This window comes from Anticarsia gemmatalis, chromosome Z (genome assembly GCF_050436995.1).
Source record: "Anticarsia gemmatalis isolate Benzon Research Colony breed Stoneville strain chromosome Z, ilAntGemm2 primary, whole genome shotgun sequence".
Taxonomy (NCBI): domain Eukaryota; kingdom Metazoa; phylum Arthropoda; class Insecta; order Lepidoptera; family Erebidae; genus Anticarsia; species Anticarsia gemmatalis.
Genome location: NC_134776.1, coordinates 14,809,212 through 14,823,644, shown reverse-complemented (window position 1 = coordinate 14,823,644; position 14,433 = coordinate 14,809,212). Strand labels below are relative to the sequence as shown.

General features: G+C 35.3%; 1 protein-coding gene across 4 annotated transcripts in view; it reads left to right on the top strand.

Annotated features, from left to right (window-relative positions):
• Positions 1-14,433, top strand: part of LOC142986278 (eukaryotic translation initiation factor 4 gamma 3-like) — a 39,287-nt gene that overhangs the window by 6,902 nt on the left and 17,952 nt on the right. Inside the window, exons 2-6 of one of the 4 annotated variants that reach the window (XM_076134697.1) lie at positions 11,347-11,372; positions 11,493-11,656; positions 11,753-11,862; positions 12,601-12,729; positions 14,309-14,373. In XM_076134697.1, coding sequence (XP_075990812.1) covers positions 11,347-11,372; positions 11,493-11,656; positions 11,753-11,862; positions 12,601-12,729; positions 14,309-14,373 — 494 coding nt within the window. Of the gene's footprint in view, positions 1-10,002; positions 11,044-11,346; positions 11,373-11,492; positions 11,657-11,752; positions 11,863-12,600; positions 12,730-14,308; positions 14,374-14,433 lie in introns of those variants that run through there. The other 3 variants (XM_076134694.1, XM_076134696.1, XM_076134695.1) reach the window with 3 other exon arrangements.

Here is a 14,433-nt window from a genome sequence, read left to right as displayed (position 1 = left end):
TTATAGTTTTTAGTGATTGGCGCAATATATTCGTTTCTTTTTGTAATGGCACAAAATGTATGATTTTAGTTTATATTTCTGAATGTTCACTATCACGGTACATATAGTGTTGAATCTGTTATGTTTGAAATCTAATGTAATAGAACACCTCATCACTGAATATGGTATTGTTATTAGGATCAAAATACACATGACATATTTGGCAGGTGAAAAATGCCTCGTGTGTGCTTATAAATTTTTGATACATGACATCTTACTTGTGTTACTATAATCTTGTAAATTGACACTAGTACTACTACATTTATTTAATTTGGTGATCCTAATTATATTATCATTAATACTGGCTTGTAAAAGTAGGTGTCGTAGAGTGTTTATGCCCAAGAGCATCGTTTCTCAAAGCACAACTCATTATAAATCGAAATTCAGAAACAAATCGTTGTTAACTTTTCAGTTTCATTCATTCATAAACAGTTCATCATCTCTAAATGTGTAACGTTTTCTCCCTAGTTTGAGAAACGAGGTACTTAATGTAATTTAATATGCTTTATCCTTCACGATTACGGATTTTATTATTGACTACTACTATGCTCGTATTTGTAGTTGATTCCTTGTGTATCTTAATCCTGTAGCTTACTATATAAATGAGTGAAACCCATGCCTACGCCGCGTTAATTAGTTACTTATAACTTATTGATAAAATTTAACAATAGCTTTGATAAATGATAATAATACAACTTCGAGTAACTCGTTGATTATAATGAAACTTGAATACTGGGGTAACTGAACTGTGGTTGCAATATTATGGCTTTGTTATATCCCTCGCTAATATGTTACTTTCTAATTTGTTTTATTTGACAACTTGAAGATTATATTCTCTTACTTCAATGATTAATAATTCTGTTCAATCGTAACGGTATGCTTGTAAATACCACTCACAGTAGTTCCTCGGTTAAGATTAAGGCTGGTTTATCACCTTGCAAGGTAGCTGGTAGGTGTGAGGATACGTAGCAAGGCTGTGAAACGATGTGAGTGTTTCCACTAGACATGTGAGGGCGGTGAACGGTGTGCAAATGCCGAGAGCGAGAATGCGCTTTCAAGCACGAAACAGTGTGCAAAACGTCCTTTGCACCACATCCCTAGCACACATACTTCATACAGAAACTTCGCTGCCAAGCCGTTTCAACTAGAACCGCGCAAAGAGCTGCTTATTTCAATAATATAAACAATTACACATCCCTTACTACGCATTCTCACATCTGTGGTGGTAGGGCAGCCTTATTTTCTCAGAGAGGACCTCGCGTGCCTTGGTTTTGTTTTGCATAGCCTGAAAAATAAATATTCCTTTGAAGTAGCTCGCCGCAAATCCCCTAGTTTAGAGTACATGCATTTTTCGCCCTTATTCTTTTACTGCAATTGCCTTTTCACCTCTGTAGAATCCCAAATCCTTTACACCAAGGTTTATTTCCTTAAGTACGATATATACTTAACCCTTAACTGAAGTCGTGAAAAATAATCACACTTCTATAGTCGTGGGTCCAGGGGACCCATATTCTACTTTTGATGTAATAAAACAAAAAATATTTTATATTTTACGCATTTATATTTATTAAACTCTACATTGAAACTTTAAGAATCAGAATCTTAAAGAAAATCAACAATAGGAACTTTAATTCTCTCCTTAAATGGCTCTTTTTTACAATCAGTTGTTATTCAATTAACCTAAAAACAAATATTTTTTTAAAAATCGTAAAAAATATGAACGTAACATAAAAAAACTAAATACAACTTTTTTCGTGTACAAAAAATAACAAATTTAAAAAAAGTTAACATAAAAACTAAAAATCTTCTTCCTAAAAAAAATTGACATATCAAACTGAAGAACAAATTATAAGCATGAATTGCATACATTCTTTGCACAAGTCATACAAATAGGTAGTTTACACTTAGGACATAAGTGTAGGCTCTTCGCTCTCTTGTTGGGTGGACAGACAGAACACCTGTTCCCTTTATTTCTCTCCAATTTCAGGCTTTCTTTATCTGCAGATGACGAAGTTGGTGCTGGTTTTAGATTGAGAGCTGTAGCAAATTGTCCTCAGTTGTGTGGGAAGTTTTTGGTTAGGTATAGCATTTTTCTTACATGTAAGCTCACACAATATTTTTGCCAGTCCTTTCGAAAACATCATCCTTGTCATCTTTGCAGCTCTTTCATGACTTTGCTGGATGATAAAAGCATTCACCGCACTCATGTCCAATACTCTAAACAAAACAGTCGTTGGAGCATTATTTCGACATATGGGTGAATTTCCACTAGTTTCATCTTCATCATAATTCGATTCTGTGTTCAACCACTGCTCTATTATATTATCTATATTTGTAGACATATCTCTTTGGTCTTTGGTCAAAAAAATAAAATAGTAAAATGAATGAGTAACAACTAAAAAGTTACGTTTCTATAGTCGTGGGTCCCATGGACCCACGAGCTCATCAAAACTCACCTTAGCAGTTGCGAGCGAAACGCGTCCGTTCTCCCATGCGCGCACCGGCGTGCTGGCGGAAGGTACCTAGAAGTGGGAGTCGCTAAGGCACGAGCCTTATTTTTTACACGCGTTTGAAGATTGAATATGGGTCCACTGGACCCACGACTACAGTTAAGGGTTAAAGGAAAAAAAACCTCCAAAACTTACATGCTCAAGTATTTTCTGCGTTAAGCTTTAACGAATAAACTGCGTAAGATGTCATTTGCTGATATTAGATTAATGTAACGGGTCAGGGGGAACAGGCTACTTTCATTTAAAAAAATATCGACGAGGGTGTAAAATCACGGTGTATTATAATTCAGATTGTTAGTTGTATATCTGTGCCTTTAGTGAAAAAGGGTAGGTATAAGTCCGATTTTAAGTCGAAAATAAGTTAAGTAGGTATACAAAGAAGTTCAGAAAAAAATGCTCTGTCGGTTGGTGAAAACAGATATTGTTATCTTTAAATTGAGAAATTTTGCAATGTGCAAAAGGGTTATCTTACACTATAATATTGCAAAAGTGGGATATAAGTGCACTAGTGCACTTTAATCTCTTAACTAATTTTCGACAAATCGGACTTATAGACTTTTTCACTAGAGGCACAGATATATTATGATAGAATATTTGTTATAATGATTTTGGGTAAATGAAGGGATAAATAAATAGAAAAAAAATCAACAAAATATCCCCATTCGTGAAAATTTACCATTTCGCTCTCAGTTGTAAATATTTTTTCAAGTTTACGCTGAGCTGGAACCAATTTTTTTAAGTAAGCATTTAAATTTTTTGGTAACGATTCTATGATGATTAGAAACGTTTCCATCCGTAAATAAACTAATAGAAACATTCAGTCATAAGTATTTTGGGGGTATTCTGGAACCAGGGTTCCTATTAAAGTAGTCTGACAATAATTATAATCAGACAAAGAGAAGAAAGAAAGACTGAGATTTTTAGACGCAGTCAGAAGAAACTAGCGTAATCATTGGCAAATTATCTTATACGTAGTTAATCTTAACTTTTTTCAAAGCAAATACTTGAAACTTAAAGCAAAGTGATTTTTAAATGAAAAAAGCGTATTAGAATACAACTATCTCGCTTACCTACATAACTTGTTTTTGTTTTTATAAATTATACGCCTGCTCGGATGCGTAGGCTATTTTTCTTCAGAATTCATCTCGAGACTTAAAAGCGATGCTCGGCCGTGGGCTGCTTACTGCGAATAGACAGTTGTAGCTACATAGCCGTTATGGTCGGTTTACTTACTAGTTAGAAAACATAGATTGCAGTAAAAATAATTAGTCAGGAGCGGGAGCGGAGAGCTTTTTTGACTGTATAATTCCTGAACAAGACATACCTACTTGTTGTACTTTACGTTCGGAAAACTTTACTTTAATAGTATTATTACTTATATTATAATATTTAAGATGTACTTCCTGTATTTTAATGTAGATAAAACGAAAGTGTAAGTAGGCCAAAACAAACCCATTGTAAGCTTTTAATGGAGGAACAGACGCAATCTAATGAATCCTACTATTTCATAATTTATATTGATATTTGGTCACTTTCACTTGTATTTTAATTCAATGGTATAAATTAATAAAGTAGGTATCCAAACTGCGAATTGTTAAAAAATACTTATCAATTACACGTAAAAGTAAAAATATTTTCGCGGGGGCAGTATGCCAGAATGTATATTGTGCTGTTTATAAAACTAGCAGCCCGCTTCAAACTTTGCACGGAAATAGTTTACTAAGTATGCAATAAAGAAAAATCTGATAATTTTTATCAAAGTTTTCAACTGCTTGTTGTACTAATCTTGCAGTGTTTAATACTTAGAGAAATGATGTGTATTAAAAGATATATAAAGATGTTGTTGTATATTGTCATCGAGCGCATTATTATGAAGATAGTACCGTGTGCGGATGTGCGGCTGATGCATCTGAGTAACCTCGATTTGACGTGTAGCACGATTTGCGCGCTTGGACATTGCTTACATACATGTATACGGAAGCGGCCACGTAATTGCTGAAAATTCCAAAAGCCTAAGAAACTGGGAGACGTTTTTCATTTGCAGTTTTTTGCGATTTAACAGCACATTTTTTGCGAGACCAGCAGGTGTTTGCCTGCCTGAACCATATAGATTTGATTAAATATAGGTCATCGACTCATTATCATTGTCATGTAAGTAATGATTTAAAATGTCTTTAATATAACTCCGAAGATACCATAATATTCTATACTTACAGTATGTATTACTGAAGCCATTGTTGCCTAGTTACTTAATGACACCATAATATTGTAGATACAGACATCGTCACATGCCTGCATCTCCAGTTTTAAACGACAATAACCAATTTTGTTCTACTATTATATTGTATCCATGGGCAAATAACATATTTGTTAAAGTATGGAAGAAGGGCCATTTGAAACTATTGTTTAGAAGAAAGTTAGCAACTTAACCTTATAAAGCATAATAATTATTGTATTTTGTACGACTATTTGCTGTGTTACATAGGTCTACATGTATGTGTAGACTGTAGGTATAACTTACCGGCTGAGCGCTTTCACTAATTATTTTGTAATGCTAAGCTAAGGCAAGGCAATAATAGTAAGTACGTAAAGAAAACAGAAATCTACTTGGACCAAGATCCCAGAGCTGCCAGACCTACGTCATTTTAGCAAAGCTGAAATTTTGAGGATTGTTAGTATAAAGGGTCTGTTAAGAGGTATGCACATCCACTACCTTGAAAGCGGGGCCGTTTCTGAGGTAGCGCGGAGTGAAGGTGCGTAAAAAACGACCCAAACTACGTCATAGTAGCAAAGTTGGTTTTCAGATATGTTATTAATGATATTATGTAGAATTAAAATTGACTATTGCCAGACCGTTTCCCGGGGCCATTACTTCTGCCAGACGCCTTAAATGTTGTTAAAAAATGAGGTCAACTACGTCATAGTAGCAAGCCTAAATTTTATATATGTTATTAAAGGTACAATTTTAAGACCCCCTGTATGCGGACAGACCATTCCGCAGGGCCCTTTGTCCCCTAGACGCCATTAAACTTTCCCTATGAGTGCGAGAGTAAGAGCATTATTCATACGCATAAATGAAAAACAATTGAATTAAAAAAATTAAAATTGAAAAAATATTGAATACTAACTGACCCGCGCATCTTTGCTTGCGTCACTTAAGAGAGATAGGTCAAAATGTTACATAAACGGGTTATGTAACATTTTTCACTGGTACTCTGCTCCTATTGGTCGTAGCGTGATGATATATAGCTTATAGCTTTTCTCAATAAATAGGCTATCCAACAGTAACATATTTTTTTATTCGCACGAGTAGTTCCTGAGATTAGCGCGTTCACACAAACAAACAAACTTCTCAGCTTTATAAAATTAGTATACATTAAAAGTACTTGGAATGTTTAGGTATCTTCCTAAACATTCCAAGTACTTTTAATCCGGGAACATTATATAACTCGCAGATAAATTTTTGAATTACATGAAATATATTTTGTTCCTTCGCTTTATCAATAGATAATTCAACTTCTCCGAATTGAACAAAAGCTTCTTGATATTCTGGCGATTACTTCAAAATTTTAAATGGTCTGAGCTGAATTGATGTAGATGCTGCACGGCTACAACTTTTCATTAACACGTATACAGTCGGCGATGTGAATGAGAAATTCCACCGGCAAAATGTTAAAAAATTCGACGCAAGTAATTTACCTCCTTGTAAATCTGAATTGCTTCAACAATTTCGACGAGCAAATTATATTGCGGGTGTCTGGAGTAATGCTCATATAAAGCGTCCTCACATTTTAAGCCCGCAAATAAAGGGTGGGTTCTAAAGGATAACCATTATCATTTTAAGTGGTTTGATGGTGACCAATTGCCAAGTTTCGTAAGCGAATCACTTGAAAACGAATTAGGTATTTTATTTTAACTATAAATTATTTCAATATACCTACTTGTAACTGTTTTCAACATCATTACCTACATTTTTTTTTACAGAGAATTCAAGTAACAATGAAGACGATGGTGGAGATGATTTAAATATTCAATTTGATGAGGGAAGTAAGAGCTCAGATAATGATGATGATGATGAATGACTACAATTTTTTTTTCATAATTTTTGTGAATAGTGTAAACCATATCTATTTTTAAAATAATTCTCAAAATAATGTTACTTATCTTCCTAAACACTCCAAGTACTTTTAATCTATACTAATTTTATAAAGCTGAGAAGTTTGTTTGTTTGTGTGAACGCGCTAATCTCAGGAACTACTGGTGCGAATAAAAAAATATTTTACTGTTGGATAGCCTATTTATTGAGAAAAGCTATAAGCTATATATCATCACGCTACGACCAATAGGAGCAGAGTACCAGTGAAAAATGTTACATAACCCGTTTATGTAACATTTTGACCTATCTCTCTTAAGTGACGCAAGCAAAGATGCGCGGGTCAGTTAGTATTCAATATTTTTTCAATTTTAATTTTTTTAATTCAATTGTTTTTCATTTATGCGTATGAATAATGCTCTTACTCTCGCACTCATAGGGAAAGTTTAATGGCGTCTAGGGGACAAAGGGCCCTGCGGAATGGTCTGTCCGCATACAGGGGGTCTTAAAATTGTACCTTTAATAACATATATAAAATTTAGGCTTGCTACTATGACGTAGTTGACCTCATTTTTTAACAACATTTAAGGCGTCTGGCAGAAGTAATGGCCCCGGGAAACGGTCTGGCAATAGTCAATTTTAATTCTACATAATATCATTAATAACATATCTGAAAACCAACTTTGCTACTATGACGTAGTTTGGGTCGTTTTTTACGCACCTTCACTCCGCGCTACCTCAGAAACGGCCCCGCTTTCAAGGTAGTGGATGTGCATACCTCTTAACAGACCCTTTATACTAACAATCCTCAAAATTTCAGCTTTGCTAAAATGACGTAGGTCTGGCAGCTCTGGGATCTTACTCTAACTTGTTTGTTACTTTAAAATATTTTTTATGGAAAACCATAACTAGGAGTTTCCAAATGTTTTTGGAGAAAGTAAAATTTTCCTTAGAAACATGGTAAATGTTGGAAAATCTTTTAAAATTTTCATGCGGTATAACTAAATTTTTATGTCAACCACTACATTTAACCTTAACAATAAGATTTACGTTGCGTAAAATAGTTGTTTACTAAATTACCTAATTGTTTTATATTTAGCAGAACCCATCCAAAGTACTATTACAGATTAATTGGCATTTCCTATATAAAGGAAAACCGCGATTTTCTTCGAAATTTGAATATTTTGCATCATTTACCTACCGGTAGGACATAACTTTTATAACGAAATTCTGCTAAAATATGTAAGACAACCCAAATGAGATAATTCAAGCCTTTTACCTCAAATAATTTGTAAATATTGGCATTTACAATAACGTAATCTGTAAGGTAAAACGATCGAATACTACATGTAAGATGATCATTTTCCTATCTAGACGATGATGAAAAAATCGTACTTTGGTATTTCCTAGTAGCTACCTACTTAATCTCTAAAATGTAAATGTAAATATATTATAAACATAGTTTTAAATAGGTAAATGACATGTAAAAATCGGTCTTTATAATTATATTTTTAATATAATACACAGACTTCATCTTTCACCATTCCCTAGCCCAACATACAATATTATCACACTAGATTGGAAGTTTACAGAAATAATCTATCTCAATCGAAAATCTACTAAAGGACGTAGGTATCGATTCAGGAAAACCGAAACTCTAGTGCAATATATTTTAACATGGCAACCCTCACAACCTTCAGAAAACACCACCCCCGCTACATTGACGGCCTTGTATCGGGTACATGCCGTTTCTAGTAGGGAAACTTTTGTACGATATCCATTGCCGCTTTTTCCCATAGACCAGTGTGTCACTGTAATACGCGCTGCAATGGATGCTGTGTAAATCGGCTCGTTGCTAACTTTACATCGAACTTATTGCGGGGGTAACTAGGGGCGCGTGGGAACGCCCCAAAACTGTAGCAGTTAACGTACCCTTGTCTCTTTCTGGCATTCTGTCACGTTACACATATAAAAAATGTTCAGTGGTGCGATACTTCGTCAGACGATTTCCCGACATTGATTACTACTTATTGATAATAACGTTTAATAAGTAAATTCTAAGTAACGTTCGTACAAACCTGCGTAAATCATTGACTTAAACGTACAAGTGTCACGTTGGCACATATATTTGAGTGCGAGTGGAGAGCGATGTAGCATGTAGCGCGCCGTTTGCTTATCGATTTTCTCTATGCTGCATTAAATTACTATTTAAATTGTGAATGCGGACTGCATTGTATAACATTTTAAACAACATGGGTTATGCAAATATGTTTAAATATCGAACCTCCAAATTGGTGCTGTGATTGGTATTATCGTGATTCAGCTGGCGTTAATAGTTATCTCATATTCGGCAGAATCAGTGTTCAATGCAATTTTTGTAGATGCAATCGAACCTATGTCTGACCTTCTACCATGAAATGAAAGCATTATAACTGCCTTATGCCGATGATTGTGTCTCCGTTGTTCTGGGAATGGTTCAACATTTGGCTTATTCAATTTCTGAAAGATTTATACAGGGGCCGAAACAGGTCAGTAAAGTCAGTAAAAGTCAGTATTTTTGGACCTGGTCAGTAAAAGTCAGTATTTTAGAAAATCGGTCAGTATTGTCAGTATTTTTCCAAACTCACACACGTTTTTTTTGGTTTTCCTTTGCTGTTGGCCAATCTTACATTCTCGATTTGCCCAGTAATCATATCAGAGGGCTGCTTTGGATGCTCGATATTATGTTGATGATCTGCGTAATATATATGTTACTGTAAAAGCCCGAACAGTGGCAAATCCTAAGATTTTCCGGTAAAACCTAAGATTTACCAACTCTCAATGGTAAAAGTTCGAACAATACTTTTATTTCGAACTTTTACGTCTATTCACTTGATGATGTCGAGATGTCGCCGGAGCCCCGCTTCGCGGGGCTCCTCCTTCTGGGTGGTATAAAAAAAAATAACCACGAAGGCTAAGGTGGGAGCTTCGCTTCGCTTGCTCCCACCTTAGCCTTCTAACCTAACCTACCCTTGTCGGTTTGCCCAAACTTCCTTATTTTTTAACACGTTATGATATGACTTTATCAACTTTTACCGTATGATTATGTAAATCCTAAGATCTATCAAGTGAATAGTGGTAAAAGCTCGAAAAAAAATAATTGTTCGGACTTTTACCATTGAGAGTTGGTAAATCTTAGGTTTTACCGGAAAATCTTAGGATTTACCACAGTTCGGGCTTTTAGAGTAACATATACAAAACTCCTTCTTCATAACTATGTAACGGTATAATTATATACTGTAACATAGTTATAAAGAAGGAGTTTTGGGCAAAGCGACATGGGTAGGTTAGGTTAGAAGGCTGAGGTGGGAGCTTCGCTTCGCTCGCTCCCACCTTAGCCTTTGTCGTTTTTTTTTTTTTAAACCACCCAGCAGGAATGCAATGCAATGTAGGAAAGCACCCCGCGAAGCGGGGCTCCGGCGACATCTCGTCATCATCAATTGAATAGAGGTAAAAGTTCGAAATAAAAGAATTGTTCGGACTTTTACCATTGAGAGTTGGCAAATCTTAGGTTATACTGGAAAATCTTAGGATTTACCACAGTTCGGGCTTTTACAGTAACATATACATGTATTGAAGCATCACATGACTTCAATAGAACAGCAAATTAAAATTTACTATTTTTTTTTAAATCAATATTTTTGAAGTGAAAATTCTTTAGCGCCGTTGCGCACTTTTGCGAAACTTCGTAAGACCTGATTGAAAACTCGTAAGACCTGATTGAAAACTCGTAAGACCTGATTGAAAATTCGTAAGACCTGATTGAAAACTTTATTAACAAAGCTTTTTAACACACTAAAAAGGCGATGCTAGTTGACTACGGGGATGGTGGAGACCAATAACCGAAAATAAGCTTTTTAACAGTCTTAAAAAAAGGATTTTGACTTCTCAATTCGACTGTATTTTTTGTTATTTCACACCATTCACCTGAAAAACGGTTTAGAAATGGTCTGTATTTGGTCAGTATTTTTGAATTTTTGGTCAGTAAAATCAGTATTTTCGACCTCGGAACTTGTTTCGGCCCCTGTTTATATCATGAAATTAAAATGGTGGCATTAAGAGGAACAAATAGTTCTTTAAATACATTGTCACATGCGTGTGTCAACCATGGAAATCAGTCACAACAGAGTGCGATTGATGTGGCGCAAAGTTTACAAACATCATTGAATATGCCACAATCGGCAGTGGCGCAGCATATCAATGCGAATCAAATCAATTTGCAATCTTTGAACAATGTTTCACTGCAGTTCATACCGCAGCAAACTAATTCCAACTCTATCAAACATGAACAATCGTCTTCTCGATACTCAAACTCTAATTGCATGCTACCTTCGCATCATTATCGACTCTTGACTCAAGCTAGTAAGTGTACAATAATACAGATAGCTATTCTAGCTCTAGAGCCTTTAGGAAGAAAATGCCTCTACCCATGTTCTCACTCCCTACTTTATGTTCCACTACCTTACGTAGTATCTATTTTTTTATGTTGATGTAGTTACCTATCATTTTGTTTTATTTGCTATTGTTCTAGTCGATGACGACATAGTTTTAATAACATTTTTTTAACCTGCACCCTACTGCTGCTGCTTTATTTATATTGAGTTATTATTTTTATATTTATTTCCTACCGCTATGCTTGCGCACAATTTCCTTAGCGCCGTTCAGTTATCCACGGGCGTCAACACCACACAGTGAGTTATAACTAGAAGAAATAAACTCATTAACGTTACCCGCGCAATATAAAATACGCTTATAAATATTTAATGGTCAGCATGCCCAGAGATCAAAATAAATGATGGTTGTGATTTCAGGACCGGTGGAATGTTACCACCCTTCGGGCGCCGGCGGGGCCGCGTTCATGCCCAGCACAGCCGGTGGCGCGCAGCCCTCGGCTCAAGCTACTCTGAGAGTTCAGCCGACCCCTCAGCCGTCCGCACCGCCGGCACCTCAACAGGACATGTCGAAGAATTCCATGGTGACTATTGACAATTTGAATTGTTTTAAACCACAGAAACTATTTGCAGTTAGTTGCATTTGACAGTAACATGTATTTTTTTTCTCGCACTTCCAGGCTGGCCATAGTTATGTATCGCAGAACCAGACGCCGCAGCCTCGACCACAATACACAAACTACCCGTACAGAGCGGCACAACACGGCACGAGGCCGAATACACATCCAAGGTAACTTCTTACCCATACTTTATTTCAAGACGCCACCATGCTCTGTTAAATTAAGTATAGCCAAATGCAACATTCACCTCTCAGGGAAAAAGTCAAGGGATTGAACCTAACACGAAATTATGTGTGTATCGATTACATCTTGCTATGTTGGTTTAAATATGATGAAAATGGTGCGAATCTCTAGAATATATTTAAGAAAGTAGCGAGCGTCCAAAATGCCATTTTGCAATCCACAAATACGTAAAAATCCATTTGGCACGTGCTTCTCAGTACGCCAAATACAATATTTTTTGCATAAATTCGATATTTTTTATGCCATAATAACAACGTTTATATAAATTTTATGGATTTCAACATTCTTCTTACATAAAATTCTAGTGAGGTCGCAGGTAATAAACGAATATACAGAGCAAGATATGTATAATTTACAGTAATCTAGGGGTTAAAATTTAATGAAAACAGTCTCATGGCAGTGATAATCGCTACGATGCTGGATCATTCGCCGAATGCAAAAGTAATTCTCCGCCTGTAACGTATTCTCGGTTTGATCTGATTCGATATTCCAAAGTATTTGGTCGGGGTAGGATCATGATAATTTTATAGAGTCACCGGGAGACATAGATACAGGCTCGTAAACTGAAGAGACTCAAAAAATTTACACGTTTCTTCATACGATGCCAAAATTAGGACGACTGGGAATTATGAGTTTGAGTAACGATGCTTTTCCTATTGTTTCAGACAGCAACAGTCGTATATGCCAAGTGTTGCTGCTACCGCGACAGGGGCCGTCATGTATCCCACGGTAGTGTTTCAGCCTACGCCCATGGGTATGCAAACTTACCAGCAACCTCGTTCTAATACACAAGGGTAAGTGACGTCGCATCATATACAACTGCACGCGATTTCGTCTTCGTCAAAATATTTCCTGGAGTAAAAAGTATCCTGGGTTAATTCAGGTTATAAACTATCTACTAGAGCAATCGTTTATTTCGTGGCAGAGTAACAAACTGATATTACAGGGTGTTAGGCAGACAGATGCACAAACAATGTAGGCACCTGGTCTGGACCGCAGCCGCCGCGATGGGACTATTCAACTTAAAGAATTTGGACTCATCGTTTCTTATACTAAAATATTTAATTTGATTTTACTATTTAAGTAAGATCAAACATAAGTTACGTAAAGATCTGAAAAAGTAATTCAGTAACTTTTATTTCCTATTTCAATGGAAAGAAAACGATGTTTTTCTGAGATTTGCTGAGACCTACAGGAGTCTCCTGAACTTTCCATTTTGAATTGCGATTTTCAGTTCAAAACATTGTATATTTATAGATTTCTTACAAAGTCTGGCAATATAGACCGCTAACTTACTAAAGTTGGGCCAAAAATCGTCATCTTGAATTAAATTAGGGTTAACAACTAGCAGAAAGTTCCAAGAAATTTGTAAAACGGTGGTCTTTCTAATTAAATTAGAATTATGAACACCTTTATTCATTTTGAGCAACCATTAATTGTATCCTCTGTTTAGTGGTAGATATGTTTTTGTTGCACAAAAAGCACTTCGAAAAAATATGTGCTGTAATGAGTAACATTATACTTTGCTAAACTGTTCACTTGACGGATTTGTCTTTCTTTCATTTCCCTCAATTTCCCTCGATAGTAATTGCTACAATTAACACTTAAAGGTTTCGACTTTTATACTAGTATTTTTGTATGATTTTTTACATAAATTATAATTATAGCTCTACGTATGATCACGTTCGTGTTGGATATTTAATAATGCGGAAAAAAACTAATTATTTGGCTGCTGCTGCATTCGCGTGGATTATTTTTAATGAACACTGTCTATCCAGTAGTGTTCATTATTTTATTAATAAGTATAGCTATACAGCCGTGAAAGAGGAATAAAGAGAGAGAAAAGGTATTTTTTAATCTATTGCGAAAGTTTGTATGGATAGATGTTTTTACTCTTTCACATAAAAAAATACTTATAAATTGTGATACTCGCAGATAGTTTAAAACCTTGATCGGATAGGATAATATTTACTCTTGAGATTTTTTTGATGCGGACAAAGTGGCAAGCAGTATCCAGTTTATGATATTATGTTATATTTACAAATAGTTTTTCTTTTAAAATTTTAAAGTAATGGTAATATTGTAATGAGTCCTTTTAATAAAACAAACTGACATTAAGTAAAAGTAAATTTTGGTCTGTTTACTAATATTCCCCTTTTTATTCATCTGATACACATTTACTCCGTCTTTGCCGTAATTCTATATTTTATAATTAGCCTCTAAAAAACATTGGTCATAATCATAAGTGACAAACATTAAATAAAACCAAGAATCTTAAAACGTTATAACGACAGATAACATATAATAATTCCTTTATCTCCATGTACATTTTATCCTAAGCAGCTAATTATACAAGACGTATTTCTTTTACAGGTACTATGCATATATGGGACATTACAATATAGGTTATAATCCACCTCCGAGCCACACCCCGCCGTGTATGTAGTACAGTTATAATATTATTTAAAGTAGACATCATGCACATAACACAACCGTTA